The sequence below is a fragment of the Plectropomus leopardus genome, chromosome 10 (assembly GCF_026936395.1).
Source record: "Plectropomus leopardus strain MGB_pleo_1.0 chromosome 10, ASM2693639v1, whole genome shotgun sequence".
In the NCBI taxonomy this organism is placed as follows: domain Eukaryota; kingdom Metazoa; phylum Chordata; class Actinopteri; order Perciformes; family Serranidae; genus Plectropomus; species Plectropomus leopardus.
Window position 1 is genome coordinate 29,887,270 of NC_142185.1, and position 21,953 is coordinate 29,909,222.

General features: G+C 38.4%; 1 protein-coding gene across 2 annotated transcripts in view; it reads right to left on the reverse strand.

The window, feature by feature from the left end:
• Positions 1-21,953, reverse strand: part of abcb6b (ATP binding cassette subfamily B member 6 (LAN blood group) b) — a 33,631-nt gene that overhangs the window by 4,236 nt on the left and 7,442 nt on the right. Inside the window, exons 8-18 of one of the 2 annotated variants that reach the window (XM_042494045.2) lie at positions 21,819-21,884; positions 21,528-21,653; positions 19,636-19,712; positions 19,307-19,370; positions 17,408-17,493; positions 16,492-16,549; positions 15,949-16,053; positions 8,345-8,519; positions 8,079-8,191; positions 7,018-7,112; positions 743-811 (exon numbers count right to left, since the gene is read on the reverse strand). In XM_042494045.2, the coding sequence (XP_042349979.2) occupies positions 743-811; positions 7,018-7,112; positions 8,079-8,191; positions 8,345-8,519; positions 15,949-16,053; positions 16,492-16,549; positions 17,408-17,493; positions 19,307-19,370; positions 19,636-19,712; positions 21,528-21,653; positions 21,819-21,884 (1,034 nt within the window). Of the gene's footprint in view, positions 1-742; positions 812-7,017; positions 7,113-8,078; positions 8,192-8,333; positions 8,520-15,948; positions 16,054-16,491; positions 16,550-17,407; positions 17,494-19,306; positions 19,371-19,635; positions 19,713-21,527; positions 21,654-21,818; positions 21,885-21,953 lie in introns of those variants that run through there. The other variant, XR_015777583.1, reaches the window with a different exon arrangement.

The following is a 21,953-nucleotide window of genomic DNA, read 5'->3' on the forward strand; positions in this document are numbered from 1 at the left end:
TGGGACAAAATGTGTGTATTCTGACACCGGAGGTTAAGTGGGCCTGTCCCGTGTTTACATCACAGTGTCGATGAAAAGATGAATGCTCTGGTGTTCCCCCTTACACGCCTGCAGGGGCAAACAGAGTCTCTGCATGTGTTTACTGCTCTGCATGTGACCAGCTCACCTCTCAGGTGTGCTCTAAATGTTTACATGAACAATGCATTCAACAGGAGGATCTGTGTGTGAGTGTGTGTGTGTGAGAGAGAGAGAGAGAGAGAGAGAGAGAGAGAGAGAGAGAGAGAGAGAGAGAGAGAGAGAGAGAGAGAAAGAGAGAAAGGGAGTCTTCATTACCAGCTCCTATATCAAAGGACTTGTGCGCCTCAGCAGATAAGTGGTAGCTTAAGTGTGTGTGTGTGTGTGTGCGTGTGTATGCGTGTGTGTGTGTGTGTGTGTGTGTGTGTGTGTGTGTGCGTGTGTGTGCGTGCATGCACATGTCTTTATAGGTCCATCAGCCTCTGGGGCTAAGACAAAAGGGTTTAAGGGTCACACACACACACTCACACACACACACACACACACACACACACACACACACACACACACACAAAACAAAACACTGAGGTTTTGATCTACAGATAACAATTTTTTAAGCACTTAGGACACACAGAATCATTCAGGTGTTTCACAGGAGTGCACACACACACACACACACACACACACATCTGTGGCTGTTGAAATTGTCCTGATAAGACACCCTTACCTTCCTCTCTCTGCTATCTGTCCGTTGTGAACCACCAGGATCTGGTTTGCTCCAACGATGGTCGACAACCTGCACATCACATAAACATAATTTCGATAATTCATATAGTTGCAAGCTGCATTTCATCATTATCTGTCAGGCATTAAAGAAAAGACAAATTTCCATCGAATTTTACCTCAGTTTGTGCACATTCCTGGATCTCCATCGTTTGGTGTCAGCTGATTAAAAGAGCTTGGTTTATGACAGGGTGCTTAAAACTTTTGATGAGTTTTGCTCAACAGAAATGACATGTATTTGACATAAAAAGTGTTGTCTAAACTTTTCCTTTCATGTCACACACATGAAATGTTTTTTTATATTGCAGACATCATATCTATGCATCTCCTTGTCCATGTCCCGCAATGATTGGATAAAAACATATTCACCCTGTAAATCCCTTGTTTGGTTTACATACTGACCATCTCCTTTTCTTGTGCTCCCATTATCTTCTTAGTGGGAGTATGTTTGAAATCGCTATGTTTTTAATAAACTCACTATTTTTATCAAATCCATCCATTATCAAAATGCAAAAGGATGTGAAGTGGTACAAATAAAGGCACAAAACAAACAGCTGTCAGAAGAATATACTGATCGAGGTGATATAGCTAAACAAGCTGGCTGTAGGATAGCACCTGGTTACCATGGAGATGACTGAAACCTTTTGCTGAAGCATTAATTGAAAAAGAAGCTCTTAAATTTCTGTAGAGCATCACTCATCAAAAGTGCTGAGCGTCCTACCATAAATCAGGCTTAAAACTCAGTCCAACTCTCTTTTTCATCTTGACAATCCAACAAAACCAAACATGCTCAGTGTTATTGTACGTTTTTAGTCTCGGCTTATACCAGGGGTGTCCAAACTTTTTTGAATGGGGGAAGGAATGATCATACTTGATTAACAAATATTGTGTGGCAGGCCAGAGTACATTTTTAAAGTCAAACCAAGAGCCGCTTAAAATTGGTCTGAGGGCCACAATTGGCCTCAGGACCAGACTTTGGACATGCCTGGCTTATACAAATGGTGAAGTTTCATAATAATGAACACTGACACTAAACAAAAACTGAGTGCCATCTAGTAGCATTATATTGGAGATATACGGCCCATATCTCCTACACTCTGCAGCTCACACCAAAACAATTTAGATCGATGAATAGCACCACAGGTAAGAGGAAATGTATCTTGATTTTGGGGTGAACTCTCCCTTTAAGCTGGACATTTGTGTTTCTTGCACTCCTTTTCTGCGTACTGAGATTGCAATATTAAATAAATATTATCATTAACAATAAAAATGATCGCTATAAATACAGGATTCAAGTTGTATTAATCCTAAAATACTCTTTAAACACACATTTTTTGTGTATGAAGTGTCACAAAATTAAAAGGAGGCAGCCACATCAAAGCGTCTTCACAGCGATTTAAAAAAAGAAGAAGGAAGACAGTATCGCAGACATTAATTCCAGAGGTGCCAGAGGTCGAGGAGAGGAGGATAAGGAGAGGAAATGGGAAAGGAGAGAGACACGTGCTGCAGAAAGAGAGTAGGAGGGAGTCATAACGCGCAGTTAGATGTTAAATGTGTTCAGCTGTCTTATAAAAGTAAAATACAGAGTCATTCCTCAGTAATCACTTACACACACTTTAGCTCTGTCATTTCTGACACACACTTGCAACAAACCGATACACAAACACACACAGCTGAACATGTTTCTCCGGGTTGGAGAACTCTGTATGAACTTGTCTGTAAATTATTAAAGTTAATATTTATGACCTGCCTCTGATGAGAGTCTGATTAGAGACACAGTGATCTAAATGACTCGCAGCTCTTTTGTGATGTGACCTGATGGCGAGTCAGAGGATTGTCAAGGTGTTGTAACGTGGATGTAATGTGCAATTTTCAGTGTTTATCTTTAGGAAATGAAAAAAAGGTGGCATAAATGTATGAATCTTAAAATAGGTTTTTAAAAAGTGAGGAGGACATGTTGCCCCTGTGCCCCAGTGGAAATGAAACCCTCACGCACGACACTGTGTGCAGAACAAAAAAGCCATGGAGCTCATGCCTCTCCAAACTGCTGAATGTCACTTTAAGCTTCAGCAGAGCCACCACTCTGCTTTAATGTCATCAAGGCTATCTTTGGACGTCCACCTTCAATATTTGATAGAAAACCTCGGTCAAAGGTAGAAATATCTCTCCCCAGAGACTGCAGACGTCAAAGGTTTTTTTATGCACTCATTCAGGCTTTACAGCAAGAAAGAAGAAAACACACAGTGTGTTTACCTGCAGGCGGCTTCATGTCCTGTTTTTAAGGATAGGTTCAGGATAAACTTTATACTGTGCCTTCTCCTCAGGACAGACTTGAATATTTATGGCATAAATTCATACTCTACGCAATACCAGGTAACAAAGGTGGGACCAAATCTTTATTTTGCAAGTCACAAGTCAGTCTCAAGTTTTTGCATTCAAGTCCCAAATCAAGACTGACAAGTCCCAGGTCAATACCCAGGTCCTTAACTTTGATTTTCCAGTCTTAAACAAGTCATAATGTGCTCTTCACCAAATGTAATGCCATTGCTTTTTAAATAATTATAATTTATTAAATTTACAAAAATCATTAATGCTTTTTAAAATTAGTATTTAAAAAAAACATGGAGGTTTTGTGTAATTTGTCATTTTCAACCTGCAATTTTTGCATAGTGCAGTTTAGGTGTTTTTTTTTGTTTTGTTTTTGTTTTTACCAGTTCTTCCTGCTATTACAAATCTGTTGTGGAAAAGCCCTATCAAACCCAGTGACTGTACACTTCCATTTGGGGCCCTAATGTGTAACTGTCACTGTGATTATTTACCTTAACAAGACAACATATATATCCTCACATAACTATTACAAAATAATAATAAACCACAGCACTTGTTTGTGGCTTGCTGTGATATATGAAGCCTTGATATAACACTCTAGGGTCTGTAATATTTCACAAGAGGCATTTTGATGTCACTTTAGCAAAAGGAGTTGATAAAAATTAACGAAGGCTAAATTCCATTTACTTACTTTAGTTACAGGGCCATGGTACTGCTCATGCTGCCTCACTGTCATGGCTTAATGGGACACTTGAATTGAGAAGAGCCGTTCTTATTATCAATAACGACTGCTCTTTTTCTACTATGACAAATCAAAATGTCTGCAACTTTTTTAAGGAAACACAATTATAACAGTCCCCTGTGTCCAGGGGGACTGTTATAATTGGTTCCTGGAAACTGTGATTATTAGTAGTCCAATTTGCAGGAAAGTTTCTTTCATTTACCAACATTGCAAAGTTGCACAGAATTCATGGGCATTCGTCTAATTTAAGGTAACTTGCGACTGCAGCATTGCAACATCCTGCAGGGGTTTAAAGGTGTGCAGTCTGAGGTAAATAAGAGGTTTTTAAAACCATTATGACAGTTTCAGTGCAACATACTGAGGTTTTCTCATCCTAGTGGGTGAAGAATGGATTAGTGATGGTTTATCACCAACACCTGCATCTTTTTAAACTGTAAAAGATAAGGTGAGGATGTGGTTTTATTAGCATGTCGCTACCATGTTTAGGAAAACATTCACATCCAATAACTGCGGTTGATTAAAGGGAGACTTCATCTCATCCTTCGAAGCGAAATCATGATCTGTCTGTTGTCATGATGTGTTTCCATTTTACTGAAGGCCCAACTGATTAAGTCAACACACAGGGCTGATCCTCCGAGCAGACTCCATCTGTTGCTGCTATTGAAAGATTAAGAAGCTGCTGGATCAACTTATTCAAAGAATGACGGTCAGAATGAGGTCTGAGACACAGACTGCAACACATAATTAATTTAAAAGGGAAGATAATAAAAAAGAGGTCAGAGCTCAGTTGGTATCACCACTAGTCACAGATGATTAGTCACAGTCAACATCTGTAAACGTGTTTGAATTTGTGGGTCAGAGTTTCCATACAGGTGCACACATTGTCATGCGTGTGTAATGGGTGTAAATGCATCCTTATCATTAAGACAACATTAATGCTCTGTCTCAGATTAGATATTTCTGTACTTAAACTTGTTATTTTAAGTACATAAATGCATTCACACTGAAAAGTGTGGCAAAATGCAGTACACTATAAGTACAAGGAAGTCCTGCATCAAGTTAAGTATCTGGCAGGTGACCCGCAAAAAAATAAGAATAAAAAAGTGATTTGTGGGTTGGATTTTGTCTTGATTTTATTTTCAGGTTTGGCTCTGGGTTAAACAGAGAACAAAGGGGTCAGATCATGGGCGTTGGATGATAAATACATCAAAATGAAATGAGAATAATAAAAATTTAATTTCAGCTCTGTTTTCTGCACCAGCTGGAATATGAGAGTGGCTTCAATCTGGTGTATTACTAACGGCATGACAACTGTGGAGATGTGCTGCTCAATATTATGACAATTAATAAAAAATATGAATTTGAATATTAAATATATATTGAAAAAAAATTATATATATATATATATATATATATATATATATATATATATATATATATATATATATCTTCACATGTATGAAATGCCCCAAAATAATTCATTTAAACATCTTGCCTGACTGATTATTGGAACAGGACGTGGTTATAAGGTAGCTTTGGTTGGGCCATCGATCATATGTAAGGGTGTCGAGATGGATGCAGTATGTTTTTTTCAATATGCACATTATCTGCTGTGTAAAACATACATGTAAATATGTCAAAAGTAAGAAAGAAACTACAACAAACAGGGAAATGTGGGATTTTAAGGAATCTTTAAGCTGTATTTCAGTTTATTAACTTGTGTGTCAAGTTGGGATGGAGCAGTCTCAAACAGTTTTGTTGTTTTATGGTCCAACTAAGTCTTACAATATGATTGATTTACACAGCTGATCGGTTTGACAGATAATAAAATAATGTTTACACTAAAATTTTAGAATCTGTCAAACAAAATATTGTTTTTCCATTTTCCCAATTGTACTGTAAATATACAAATCCTTATTTTGGCTTTTGACCAATTGAGGCAATCTTCTGTGCACAATGTTTGTTCTGGAACAAAAGAAAAATCCCTAATACTTCTAATGCAGAACACGAAGGACGATATGGATACTGGTTTGTAGCAGGAATCAGCACCACAGGCTGCTCCACTCCTGATGTATTTTAATGTTGCGAGTGTCAGAGCCTTTCAAGTCCTTCTCAGTGTCACTCAGACAGATGAACAACCAGACATCTGTTTCTTTTACTTTTGTAGACCTGTCATCACGCCTCATCTTATATCCTCCAATCAGCTTTTCATTTAATCTCTCCATCCCATTTCTTTGTGTCTGATCTAATCCTGTTTTCATTTCAGCATATCCATCACACATTTTCCTTTCATGTTTTTCCACACATTTGGTTTTTCTTTTCAGCTTGGTCCTGTATTATCACTGTAATCACATTGTAGCAGACTGCTGTCATTTCTATGGCAGAATGCGTGTTTGTAAGCTCAGGGGCCAATTCACAAAGAATTGCCCTGCTTTTGTAGCTCCTAAACCTGCACAAATAAGACAATAAGAAACTGTGTAATTCTCAAAGCGGGTGTAAAATGCACCGCTAAATGTGCTGCCAAACTCCTGTATGTATTTAAATGACGTAATGTGCATAAAAGTGGCACAAAATTGGCCACTTTGTGTGCAAATAAGCCTCATCGTAAAACAGTTCAATTCAAAAGGATCAGCACTAACACACACAGTTACAGTGGAACTATTAGCGTCTTCAGAGAGTTGGTGGTAACTGAAGCATATTTATAGGCGTGTAACAACAATCAGACTTTAAAGTCATCATGGCAGCCGTGATTGCAGCCAGGCGAAGGCATCTTCATGTGATTGGATATTTTGAGGGAGATTATCATTTTTTGTTTGAGGTATTCTTTGAGCAAAGGCAACATTTATGCTTTGCCACACTGCAGCAAAACACAAAAAAAGAAAAGTGCACTCAGCTGCAAAACTTAACGGCCGTGTTTGTGAACTGGACCTTGAGACGGAAAAAGATAGCGCTTCCAAGCGATAACCATTTCATGCTGCTATCAGTGGCCACAATCCATCATTTATCAATCTACCCACAAGTGTCAAAAAAATAGAAAGTCATGTCCAGCACCACATTGGATCTCTTTTTTGCTCAAAACAACTACCACTCATTGGCATTTACAACATCCATATTTCACCTGAATATATATAGCTTGGGAGGAATGTCACCTGTGTGCGACCACTATAGTCGTCCTGTTGGTGCAGACCTTGGCCAGTGAAGCCTGGATGTTTCTTTCAGTCTGGGTGTCCAGTGAAGATGTGGCCTGGTGGAACAAACACCAAATACAGTATATAAGCGGAAGTACAGTATGGTGTAGTTAATGAGTAATGCAACATCCACCACTTAAAGACAGTTTAGCTAGTCAAATTAAAGTAACCCTACTTGTGGCCTAAACTATCACCACGAAATCACTAATGTTAAGCTGAAAAAAGAAAAGGAGGAAAAATAATCAGCATCTTACATGGCTGGATCTACAAACATAGGATATACTCAGCTTGCTTCATGCATTTTTAGTGGACTCCATGGTGCCTCTCAGTGCATGGAGGGCCTAAGTTGTTCAGATTTTCAAGAAACTTAGTAAGTGCATTCCTATCATCATTTTTTCACTCACAGAAAACATATAAATAATGCATGCAAATGTCTGACATTCACAGAAATGTATTGACCAGGCCAATCATAATACTTTTTAACCATTCATGTTTGTACACACTATGCTAAAAAGTATTGCCACTAGGTGGGTTTCTATTACAGATTTGCACAAAACTTAAGCAATATTTTCGAAATCTTTATAAAACACACCAGCTATCATAATTTCCAACTGAAGGCAACGTAGGCATGCAATCTAAGCGATATTGGAAAGGCAAGCCCCTTTTAATTGGGAGTGACCACATATGGCAGATTTCTGGGAGGCGATAGTTCACGATTTCACAGCGGATCATTTGGAAAAAACTTCCAGATGATCCGCTTAACTCAAATATGTCTTTTTCAAATTGCTTAGAATACCACCTCATGCAAGCGTGAAAACTTTTTCGAGATAACTGGGATTTTTTCTCGAAATGTATGTTGTTTTATGTATGTTTTATTTGTAATTTTAATTTGTTAATGGGAACCCACCTACTGATATGAGCTGGTTGTTAACATCAACAAGTTGTTTAAAAACATGTATCTTGGTGTGACTTATGCGTAACCTAATGTGTGATGAGGTGTGATGTGTTTCATGTGTCTTCACCTCGTCCAACAGAATGATCCGAGGTTCTTTCAGGATGGTTCGAGCGATCGCTACTCTCTGTTTCTCCCCACCGCTGAGCTTCAGACCTCGCTCCCCCACCTCCGTGTCATATCCTGTTTGGACACAACACCATCATCTTCATTATTATCATCAATACTATTAATTTTCTGCATCAAGACTTTCCGAAAAGCACCCTATTACAACGTCAAAGTCAAACAAGAAAAGCATCATTATCATCTACACACACTCACACACCCCAGCCTGACCCTGAGGAAGCTCCAGTATCCTGGTGTGTATGTCAGCAGCCATGGCAGCTCTCTGCACCTCCTCGTCGCTGGCTGTGACTCGGCTGTAGCGAATGTTGTTGCAGATGGTGTTGTTGAAGAGAACCGTGTCCTGAGGAACCACGCCAATGTGCAGCCTCAGAGAAGACTGACGCACCTGGGACAGAGAAAGGGACAAAATCGCGAGCTTTGGAACCAACCTTTTGCAAATCTGGATTTGGTAATTGCAGCATCTCTATTTGCGCTCTCTCTCTCACTCACACACACACACACACACACAAAAACAGCATACATCTACATAAATGTTTCATGGCTTAATTCATCTTATACTATATAATGCATGCTGCCCCAGGTCACAGACAGCACATGTCCTGAACCAGTTTCTGTCCCTGTCTCTTCGTGTCTCTCCAAGGATTTCACATATCTGACTTTACCTACTTACTTTCTTCTGTCACTATGTCTTTCTACTTCTGTTGGACAGTATATTGTTCCTGAGATAATTGTGATTTATTGCCATTAAAAGTCCATTCTATGTGACTGAAATAATGATAATATTTGAGATAATAATAAAAGTACACACTTTTAAAGAGCAATGACCTTTAGATTGACGTGTCTCAGCATCTGTTCATTTGTCTGTGGTGCTGTATCATAAGTCTTATAATGGTGGGGAAAAACCCTGCTGTTTATTCTGGCATTATGTTAAAATGTTGGTGACAAGCTGCAGGAAGACCTTGGATCTTGGAGATGATCACACAACAAAACTTGTTGGTTTTTTTGGCAGTGATTGCAGCCTTTCCGGCAGCTTTTTAGTCATCAGATGTGGTTGGATTTTGGTGACTCCTTGCTGTTTTTCTAGGAGGGATGGTGCCACGGAAAGCATTTATTTTTCTACTGAGACATCGCTGTTTTTCCAGCAGGGATTGTGCCACCAAAACTGGGTATTTTAACCAAAACATAACCTTTCCCTAACCATAACCAAATGGTTTTTTTGCCAAAACATGTTAAGCACAGTGTTGCTGAAATGTAAAGAAACTATCTGCTACAAACAAATGCAAAGTATTCTGCTTTTAATTTAATTTTTCTGGTGGTTGGGTTGACACAGAGGACAATTATGCAAGAAAACAATAATGATGCTGGAGAGAGTCTAATGAAACATACGGGTGTGTCCTCCAGCCTAACAAAATCAATATGAATTTTGTCCAAATACCACATCTAAAAACAAACTGTTATTATCATCCTTTCTTGCATTGAAATATTGATTTCCAGCAGCAGAATAAAAGAACAGAAATTTTCATGTGACTAAATGAAAACAATTAACAATGGGGGAGGTTAAAATGTATTTGAGATGGTGAGAGAAAAATGTGGGTGGTAGAGACAGTTAATACTGCAGACAGAGCGGACAGGTCAATGAAACTGAACTATTGAACTGAAACCTGGAGCAACTGATCAATAGAATAATGTGCAACCACTTTCAACAACACTCTGTTTTCTATTATTTTAAGCCCGCTTTTTGAAATGATTCCCCTTTTGTTGTACTATAGTAACCGTCCCAACATCTCCAGACTGAGAGGAGCACTTGGCCCAGACTAGAAGGTATAATGACTGAGTCTGATTTTGTCCAACCCGTTCAATTCCAAACCATATTGGTACCAGCAGAATAGTGGTAATGTTCTCCCCCCCATTTAAGGCGAAGCTTCTTAGCATTTTATGAATCTGGCTCTTGATCTCTCCCAAAATAATTTCCGGTTTTCAGTGACTCCCTGGTCGGTGTGCGGTACTTCCTGTGGAAAGCTTTCCTCCGCAGCCACAACAATACAACTTCCATTTCCTGCACAAGCTCGGTTTGGCTGGTAATCACTCACTTTCCCTTAATTTGATCTTTGCCGTTTACTTTTGGTATTTATTCCACTGAAGAGCAACACAGCATCTGTTTCTGATAGAGGCGGGCTGACAGAGCTCTAACACCAAATGTCAGCAAGAGAGAAACAGACAGACGGAGAGGGGGGAGGAAAAAAAGCCTTTTAATGTTTTTCATTCAGACGTCAACCACGGATCAAAAAAGAAAATATTAGTGTAAGACAGCTGTCCTCGCACACAAGGAATAATGACTACCACAGCAGTAAATCTGTGAGATGATGCCGTATTAAGAGCTAACTTTACTAATCCGGTTTTCTGCTAAGTGTGTTTATATATACACATAGTTGTTTAAAGAATGGATGAAAGCACTGCACTTCACCACTTCTAAAACAACTGGTCAAGGTCACTGAAAAAGGTCCTGTCTCATGCTTTGTTGACTTTTTCAATACTAACCAACTATGACCACAATCTTTCCATAACTTGAACAATGTGCTTTGAATGGCCTAAACAAACCATCAAAAGAAAAAGAAACTTTTTCAGGGATGCATTTAACATTTTTAATTATGCTGCTAAAAAAAGGGGCTTGATTCAACTGTGCCAATCTCCGATACGTTTGAGAACTGCGTTTACTCTTAGATAGTTTGAGGAATGACGACACATCTGGGTTTTTATTTCAGAAACGCGTGCTGAACCTGCGTCAGAGACAGAGGAGACTGCCTGTGAGTGAAATCACTCTGATTGGCAGTTCACCTCAGTGCACAACAACTGAGGCGAAAGTGAGAAATGTTAACAAACGGAGTAAAGTCAAGAGAGCATGAGATCAAAACAAACTTGTTATATTATGTAAGGTTAATTTTTGAATTTGTCATCGGTCTTCTGGTTTCTATTTTGAATGAATACAGAATACCATCGCCCACTGGTATGAAGACTTATTTCTTTGTACACAGGCGTAGAATGTAAATACTACTTGACCGTCAGTTGTGGTCTTTGCGACGTGTTCAAGTGCAGCTTTATGGAGGAAACATGTGACGTGAGACAAGGCGATAGTCAGCCTTCTTCACCATGAGTTGATATGGTGTGTTTGTGTTTTTAGTGGCAGATTTTGTGACAATTGGACAGCCTGGCTAGTCTCTCCCTCTTGTTTCCAGTCTGTTTGTGAAGTTAAGCTACACTAACTGTCTGCTGAAGCCTCATATTCACCACACAGACATATTGATCCTCCGGCAAGAAAATAGATACACATTTTAGGTACAATGTCAAACCCTTCCTTTAATAATTCAGCTTTTGTCCTGCTTTGGCCCTGCAATGATTCATCTTATAGTTATTGATGAAAGTTTCTCAATGGGCGTTAACAAATAAACTGAAAGTTGTGTCATAAAATAACTAGAAAAGCTGTGTATTTAAGAGCTGTGACTGCCAACACAGCTGAATAGAAACTGTTGTTTTATAATCCAAAAAATAAAAGGAAACCTGACGGACACCTTAAAAAACAACACAGATGACTCACACCAGCACTCAGTAAACAGCCATCAGCCGTCAGTGTTTGGGCCGGCAAGGTCAGACTCATCAGAGCTTCGCCACATGTGGCTGCCATATGCAGCGGCAAGCAGAGTGGCAGAGGACCGACGGCCAAAAACCAACCCGAGAGGTCCAAGAGGCTGAGCTCTGTCAACAGCATCTGATATTTAAGCAACAAAGTGTTCCACAATACAGAATTGGACACACTTTTGCTGAACTCCTGCATGACAGCAAAGATTTACAATTTCAAATGTTACTGCAGATTTACAGATTTTAAACACTCCAAATCACATGTACAGAAGATATACAGTTATCTACACACATTTTGAAACTATTACAGTGATCAATAACTCTCTCATATGGTCCACTTGATGTGATTAATGTATTAAGACAGATTTGGAAACTGCTGAAAGGAAAGATCTTCCAATCTACCAGCAGCTGTTTGCAACAAGCAAAACATCTTTCTACAAATTCCAGATTCAGCTGAAACATGTGGACAACATCAATGATAAGAGTCATATTTTAAACTAACCGATCACAGTCTAGTTGTCTCATTAAAAGTATTTCTATGGCCGTAACAATCTATGGTAGATAAAACTAGAAATACCGCCATGCAGTTGTACACCTCTGTGCACCAGTCAAACTGCATATATCTCTTCCTCAGTTAAGATGCTGAATAATGGCCAGAAAAGTGTTTTTGCAGAATATTATGAAGTCACGGTTGACCTTTGTGTTAGATATTTGTGTAATATTCAAGCATGTGAGTTCTTTAGTTATGGCCAAAAACATGTTTTATGAGGTCATCATGACCTTGACCTTTGACCTTCAACCACCAGATTCTAATCAGTTCATTCTTGAGTCCAAGTTGACGTTTGTGCCAAATTTGAGAAAACTCCCTCAGGGCCGTCTTCAGATATTGGGTTCATGGAAATTAGATGGCTGCAAAGTAACAGTGACCTTGACCTTTAAACACCAAATTATAAAAAAGCTCATCGGTGAGTCCAAGGGAATGTTAGTGTCAAATTTAAAGTCATTCCCCTAAAGTTGATTTTGAGATATCACTTTCACAAGAAAGAGAATGATGCAAAGTCACCGTGACCTTTGACCACCAAAATATAAGTTCATTCTTGAGTTGACTTAAGTGTTTATGGCACATTTGAAGACATTTCCTCAAAGTGTTGAGATATTGTGCAAGAATGAGGCACACATAGTCACAGTGACCTTGACCTAAAAAAAAAAAAACTAATCAGCTCATCCTTGAGTCTACTTGAATGTTTGTGCCAAATTCCCTCAAGGTGTTCATGAGATAACAGGTTTACAAGTATGAGGCGGATGCAAGGTCACAGTGACCTTGACCTTTGACCACCAAAATGTAATAAGATCATCCTTGAGTCCAAATGAGCATCTGTGCTAAACTTGAAGAAAATCCGTCAAAGGCTTCTTGAGATAGTGTGTTTACAAGAATGAGACGGATGGACTGACAACCCGAAAACATATTGTCTCCAGCCACAGCTATCGCAAAGGCATAAAAAGCCACTCAGGGGACATATAGGCTACATAAGCCCAGCCATTCTAATTACAAATAAATCCTTGAAATATATGGAAAAAACTTTTACAGCTAAACGAGCTGTTAGCAATCTGTTTTTCACACTGCAGATGGAACTGACATCATGAAATAAATTCAAACTAGGTGGTAAGTTCCTGAAATCATAGTTTAAAGGAGGTGAGAGGTGTTTGTGATTGATCAATAAAAAATACTTTGGCTCAAAAGCTGATCATAAAATCGCAGCTTTGATACAGAGCAAGAGTGAGCGGTACGAGGAAAGTGTTTAGAGAGTTTTTACAGATCATCTGTTTAACATGTTTCCTGTTGTCACTCTATTAAAACCTGCACTTGTTTTTATGTTGTAGTCCATAAATACTTCTTTAATGTTTCACTCTATCAGAGGACTCATTGGCTGGTTTAACCAGTAAAAAATTTCCATTTTAAAGAGTCGTTCACGCAAGTATTAATTATGTTCACCTGGTAAACATGAGGCAGATTGACGAGATGTGCGAAGTGCGGTGCAATTTTCACTGGATGTGAAAGTCTTTAAAAGTTTAGTTAGTTAGACATTTGAAGCGAGAAGATCAGTAACACTAAAAAATAAAGGTAGCTCTTTAAAAAAATCTCTCTTTACCCTATAAAATCTGGATTTTCGGGTAATTTTCTTGTACTTGTTTGTACTCATTTCTTAGGTTATTTCTACATGCTCATTGCCTTTTTCCCATGTTTAAAAAAAATCAAACTAAACTCAGATTTTAAGGAGTTTATTTATATATTTTTAATTTATAATTTATATTGACATTTATTTATTTATATTTACAGCCTCTTGTATTAATTCAAGGATTTATTATATAGCAGTATTTTTAATTATTTTTTTTAATATAAATTAAAATGTCATTTCATATATTATTGCTATTTCATAACACATTTTTTAAAAATAATTCTGATTAATATTATGATATGATGTTGTGCGAGGTTGTAAACATTTTTATTTCTGCTGCAAAGTTGGGCATTTTAACATGGAAGTCTATGGGAACTCTCTCACCCATGGAGCCAGCCTCAAGTGGCCATTTGATGAACTACAGTTTTTGACACTTTTACATTGGCTTCATTTTTCCGCCCTCCTGGTTGCCACTTGAGCTAAACACAACAACAGACTGAATCCCTCAGTGGAGGAAGCTGAGGCGTTTAACCGCTTCCTCCTCCTTTTTCTCTTGGAGAGCCTAAAAAATCCCAGGCTGACAAACAGTCTGAATCTGATTAAAGAGAAGACCATGTGTGCGTGTGTGTGCTGATTAAAATGTTTCTCCTGCTGTGTGATTATTAATGCGCGTCCTCATAATCATCACCAGCCTCTTCCTCTGAACAAGCACGTCTGTCGTAATAAAACAGGTGTGCGTGTGCTGTTTGGCTTTTATTGAGACTTTTGGCAAATCATAAACAGAGTCATTTCAGCTACAACTGCTATAAATGGGCTATCTTTACATGTGCACACACACAGACACACACACACACACACACACACACACACACACACACATCTGGCGTCTGGACTCGTTGCTGCATTATTCAGGAACCTTTTACTATGATTTATTCACAGTGTGACTGGAGCTCACACTCAGCTCGACTGCGTGTGTGTGTGTGTGTGTGTGTGTAGTGAGGGAAAGTGGAAGTCAAGGTGCGTGAGGCAAAAGCAAGAAATAAAGAGTCAGAGACAGAAAAAAGAGAAACTAAAAGGGCACTCTGAGAGCACAGACCTCCACCGAGGCCAACAGTCCAGTCCTGCATGATATGCAAATCTGCAAGCAGAACCACTATGTATGTCTGGATATTTAATCATGCTCTTTTTTTTAACATATTTTCTTAAAAAAAAAACCAACAACTATAAAATCAATCACAGACACATTGTTCTCATAGATATTAAAACCATCCGTAACCCTGTTGAGGGCAAAACAAGTTGAAAGTTTCTGTGTAACACAAGTTAAAACAGATTGTTTTTAAAGATTGCTTGAGTACTTTTAATCTGCCTTAAAGTCACTGCAGCTTGGTTAAGATTAACTAAGTACCCGTGTGTATCCCTCTGGTGTAAAGCTGCACTGTTTTTCATCACCGAATTAAAATTCCAACCTGGCATTTCTCAAGTTTTAAGATGCTTCAATATGTGACGACATTGATGGAAACAGAATTAAGGCCACATTTTAAATGCCGTGAAATCACTAACAAGAACATTTTTAATGCCTATAAAGTGTCACCAAATCACAACAATACCCCAAAAATCTGGAGAGATTCGAACCACATAAACTCAAGTTTGTGACATTAAAATGTCTGGAAGATCTGAATCATATGGTTCAAGTTAACCATCGACCTCTGTGTTAAAATTCACAACTTTTCGAGCAGAAGTAAAGTTCTGGTCTCTAAAGCTAAGCTCCCTCTTAATAACAACTGTATCGAAAATATGGATATATGTGTGTTTGCTTTCTTGATAAGAGTTTTATGAGAATATCAATACCACTCTCATGCCTGAGCACTGAATATGAAGCTACTGTCAGCAGGCAATTAGCTCAGCTAAGCACAACGACTGGAAACAACAGGAAACAGCTGGTTCAAAAATCTGCCTGTCATCACCTCCGATGAGTTTTATGCTCACACCGGCATGTGTGTTTACCTTGGAGATGTCCTGACCGTCGATGCGGATGCTGCCACTCTGAGGGTCGTAGAATCTGAACAACAGACGCAGGATGGAGCTTTTCCCCGATCCAGATGGACCGACCTGCACACACATTAATGACGAGCCCAGTCTCCGCTTTAATTTACGATTCAGAGGAATATATTGTACCTTTTCCATTGATTTGGTACCTTTTGTTACTAGTTACTTTGCAGATTCTGATAAAGCTAGATATAATCCACGAAGAAATTATTGTGCATATGGAAGCTCTAAGAGGCAAACCAACCCAAACCTTATCTACTACATACAAGTTATTATATTTTAGGCAAAATAAAATGTGCTTTTATTTACTTGTATTATCTATGTATTCTGTATTGTATTTTCCTTGTATGAAGGACCTTTAAACGTAACAGAGTATTTACTACTTTAACTCAAATGATAGATATGACTACTTTTGTCACCACTTTCTAGATACCACTAGAGATACGGAGAGTGAAAAAATACTTAGAAGAACTTAGACATAGTAAACAGAGGACAACGTACCAAAGCAACTGTCTGTCCCGCCTCTACCGTGAAGGACACGTCCTTAAGAATCTCAGTCCTGCACACACAAACACACAAAAAACAGCAACCGTCAGAATAAAAATGAAAAAAATCAATCAAGACCTTCAACATTTGAAAAATGCATCTTATAGTAAATCATTTTAATGCGTTTTTAATGTAAAAGGTTTATTCTCATTTAATTCACTGGATATTCTCTGGGATGTTTATTCACATAATGCTGTAAATGTAACACACTGTAAATGTCAAGGCACACAGGATCCAACCAAGACGTTTAATTAATATGAGCATTAATTAAAAACAGTCCTCTTCCTGACAGCAGGTGATGGTGTCCAGCTGTGCTACGTCTTGATTGAGAGACTGAGTTTGTCTTTCAAAATAAAAGCACCAGAATACCAGGTTCAAACCATAAAACTGTGACATACATGAATCCCAGAGAATTCAACATACATCCAAGTTACTGATATTCCATATTTTTATGTATTTCTTTAAATGTTTTTTTTTATATGTACTCCAACCTAAAGGACAGAACACCTATTTGTGTCACTGATTTCCAACATGCATATCATTATTGAGTTATTCAATTAAAGTCAGGGTTTAGTTAGGTTTACACAACCGTAACTATTTGGTTATGGAAAGGGAAACATGGTGATCATTGTTAAAACAACCCAACATTGACTGCTGATAGGACACGGGGTTCAAACAATTGTTTCTAGTGTCACAGTCATATGATATATGCCGTACAGTTCACATTGACCCCCTCCCTCTAAGGTTTTTTTTTACTAAATGACCAATACTGTTTTGAGGACAGTCTCTGTTTTTTTATTTTCAAATGAATGAAAAAGGATCAAATTATAGAAAAGTGAATTATAAAACAGATTTGTCGTTGGCTACACACCCAGGTACGTAGCTGAAACAGACTCTGTCAAACTCCACCTGACCTGCTGTGAGCTGCAAGTCTTGCGCATCCTCTGCATCCTGAACCTGTGAGGAGGAGGAGGAGGAGGAGGAGGAGGAGAGAAGGGAAACCGGGGAGAGAGAACACAGGAGGAGAGATGAGATGCAGTTTATAACTTTAAGCGATGAATATACATTTGAAGAACATATCTTCAAACAAGTACAAAGGGTTCAATGATATCTTTACCAATTACTTTTTGGTTGCACATGCGACACAAACACTTGCGTCCTGGGTCAAAGTCCTACATTTGTGTGATAATCACCTTTGCCTTTCTCTCTACGCAGACTTTATGGACTTACTCTTTTTGCTCCTGTGCTAGATTATATCGTGCAAATGTAAAGGACCCGAGGTTTGCAGAAACGTAGAATGCCAGCATTTATTGTGGAAGGTAATACACAAATTATACTGTATTACTTTTCATGGGTTTAAGTATAAACAGAGATACCAAATCAGTTTAAACTCAAGAACCACCTCTTTGCTTGTTTTGGTGCTTTCAACCATATCTCATGGTCTTCATCAGCTAATGGAGAACAGGAGGCGTTGGGGAACAAAAGGAGGAGAAAGATAGAGAAAGAAAGAAGAGAGAAAAGGAGGAGGAGACAAGAAGGATGGAGAAGAAAAAAGAGGGAATATTTTCCCATCATGCTCTAAATTTTTCCTTTCTCATTTTCTCTCTCCTCTCTTCTTCAAACCATCCCTCCTTCTTGCCTCCTCCTCCCTGACTCCCTGACTCCCTGACTCTCCTCGCCCACAGCTTCCCAAGCCAAAGAAAAGGGCTGCTGTGTTTTTAAGGTGCTCTAATGCTTTTGTCTACATTCATGTGACTGTTTACCATATCAAGGGCCTGTGAATGTAGGAGCCTTTAGTGAGGCAGCCGGGGGACGCCTTTTCCCACCAAACACACACACACACACACACACACACACACACAAATGTACAGGCAGACTGTGTGTTTCAGTATGCGCACAAACACACACAAAGTCACACACAAACACTTGTTGATCTCCTAATCCGCTGACCTCTGACTGTGTGAGTTTCTCAGTTTCCAGCACAACTGAAGCAGTGCGATCATAAATAAACACTTCATAACTTTCCACTTTTTATTACCCACTTACCTGCAATTATTATATTTTTACTATACAGGCATCTCAGTATAGTTTGTCTCTGATTCAAGAGAACACGTTAGGCTGTTTTGTATCTAAACTAAACTGCAGTAACTCTACTCAGTTCTACCATATTTGGAATAGCATTGTACTGCCATTTATGTTTATTTAAAAAACATCAGTCAAAAAGTTATATAAAATTTTCCGAGTAATATGACGAACTGATTTAAAATTATTGAAAAAAAAAGATAAATATAATGCAATACATTTCTAAAAAAGTGTATCACACAATTTGTTTTCTAATTGAATGAAAATACATCAAAATATGAAAAATACAAATCAAGCCGAAATAGACTGAATGCTTTCATCCTGGACAAAAGAGGCAGGTTAGGCCACTTTTTAAGTTTACTCTTGTCAAAACATTGACACGTTTTCTCCACAAGGAGGCTGTATGTAACGATTGAGAAGGTAAAGAAAAAATTGTTGTCAAAACAAATTATCCAACTAATAAGCATCCACATGGTAATTATGCTGTGAGTAATAAGTTTATTCTCTGTGTAAGTTTATTCATAAAGTTAGCATCACAACATCAGTTTTAAGCACTTATTTTATTACCACCAGTAATGGACTGTGTTTGAACAGACTGGTGCAAAATGAATTATATTGTATTATAAAATAAAATTATTCATGCACAAACAATGTTTTTTCCAGACGATTATTCTTTTTTGTGACTCACCTCTTTCTGCTCTGTCAGCAATGCCAGCATGTTCTCCATGTCAACAAACGCACTCTGAATCAGCCTGCAGAGACACAGATAGTAAAAGTATTACAGTACTCCTAATACTACAGTCATATGTTAAATAGTGGTACTAAATTTGGTAACAGAAGTAGTCCTGGAAATGGCATTAGCAGATTTGTACCAGACTAATATATTATAACATTCATTGTAATTATGACTTAATGCCAAAAAAATAATAAAATACAGCATTGCCACAGTAAAAACAAAGACCTACAGAGACACTGATGAACTTTGTTCAGAGTCAGCGGCCTGCACAATAATCTCACCTGTAATAGGTACCAAACCAGTTCAGAGGAGTGTACAGCTGGATGATGTAGGTGCCAAACAATACGTAGTCTCCAACCTTAGAAGAAAGTTACAACACACACATCAACTGAATATTACAAATCTTATAATAATTAAAGGTTATTGTAAGTCAGCCTTATAAATAAACCTCCCGCTATCAAAAGTTTCCCCAGCTAAATCATCAGAATTTATGTTGGCATTGTACATTTCTGTAAACCACAGATGTGTTATATTTGTATGTCATACAGCATATACCGAGTGGCCAGTCAGACCAGAGGGGAGAAACGAAACCAAAAGCACCAGACAAAGAGTGGGAGGAGAGCCGGCATCAGGGCGAGGCTGACCCGACTTGGACCGAGAGCTGTTCCTTTACCGAACCTTCCTCTGACTAATGTCTGGTTGCAGGAGAATAAAGTGGATGAGATGAGATCAGGGCTATCTCAGTAACAGGTAATCAGAGACAGCTCTGCACACATCTTCACAGAGACATGGTTAACCCCTAACATCCCGGATCAAACTATTTCACTGGATGGGCGGACCTTGTTGGGAGCCATAAGGACACAAGACTGTGATGCAAATTCATAAAATGCACTGCAGGAATTAGATGATGCCATTAGCGGCACCAGATCGAATTTTCATAGTAGCTGGGGATTTTAATCAACTCATCTTTCAACTCCAAAGATGTAGCAGGATCAAGGACAAATGTAATTTTGTTTTTTAAACTTTGTTTAAAAAATGATTAATAAATCTACCTTCTACCTTTTTCTACCTTCATAATGGATCATCAAAATTTAATGTTTCAGCAATACTGTGGTTAATGTGTAGTTAAAAATAACTTGGTTATAATTAGGAAAAGATCATGTTTTGGCTCAAATAATAAATTATGGTGGCATTATCTCAGCCAGAAACACAGTGATGTCTCAGTAAAAAAAAAACCAAACATTTTTCCGGTCAATATTATCGCAGCAATGTCTCTGAAAAAATGACTTTTGTCATGACAGTATCTCGGCCAGAAACACAGGGATGTCATGGCAAAAAACATTTGCTTTTGGTGGCACAATCCCAGCAGGAAATGCAATCTTGTCTCGTTAAAACAAAAAAGCAAATAGGCTGCTAAAAAATACCCACATTTGGTGGCTAAAAGCCGCTGGAAATATAGCAAATACATCACTTCCGAAACATTGATATGACACAATGAAACAAACAAATATAATGTATCTGTGGTTTGTGGAAACACACAATGCCAACATTTTTTCTGGCAACTGGGCTTTTTTTTTTACACGTCTTGGCTGCTTGGGGGCTGCCGAAAAATCTGAGGACACAGAATTGACGTAACACTGTTTTATAAAGTTGTTATGCAGAAAGTCTCACTGAGGTTACTGAGGCCGTGGCGGAGTCGCTCATGTTGTGTCTGACTGATTCAGGTCATGTCTGAGTCACTGAGGTCAAGTCCAAGTTTTTGTCATGGTTATGTAAGTCATCACAGTCAGGTCAGAGTAGCAGACGTCATGTCTATTGTGGTGTGTCTGAGTCACTCAGGTCATATGCAAATAAAGGTCACTATGAAGGTTGTTAAATCTGTCTCTGTTAGTTCACTGATCTATTACATCATCCTTGTTCTGTTGTCATCTGATATATAAGATTAATTTATATATAGAAAACTGAGTACAGCAGAGGAAAAATATACAACATAATGAAAGCATTAGAGACAGTCACTGAACACTCATTAAAAACCAGCCAGTGGGATGAGACATGCATGTACTGTATATCGTTTATGCCGACATTCAGTCTGGGGAAACCCGTCTCTAAATTGTGTGTAGACATGTGATATTGATGTTGGATTCTATCGTTTTCTTTTCCTCCTAACTCATACCTGAAACTGTCCCTCGGAGACGAGGAAGGCACAGAGCAGAGATCCAACCAGCAGTCCTGATCCGATGATGATGTTCTGGGTTTGATTCAGCAGAGCCAGCGAGGCTGAGCTCTTCCACTCACAGTGCTGCAGACATACAGCAAAAAAGGGTTAATTTTAAATCAAATTAGGTTAAATTTATTGTATTTTTTAAACTCATACATGATGCATATTCAAGGTACTCATACAAGCAGGTATGATTTTTCTATTGGCTGGTGTTTGGTGGCAGATGATGTTTCTTTTCAAACTTACTTGATATTTCAGGATGGCTTCCTCAAAGCAGCGGACTTCATAGTCTTCAGCGGAGTAATATTTTACCTGTTAAAATAAATCCAATTGAGAAAGAGCAGACTGAAACATCCTGAAAAAGCTTCTTAATTTTCTGAA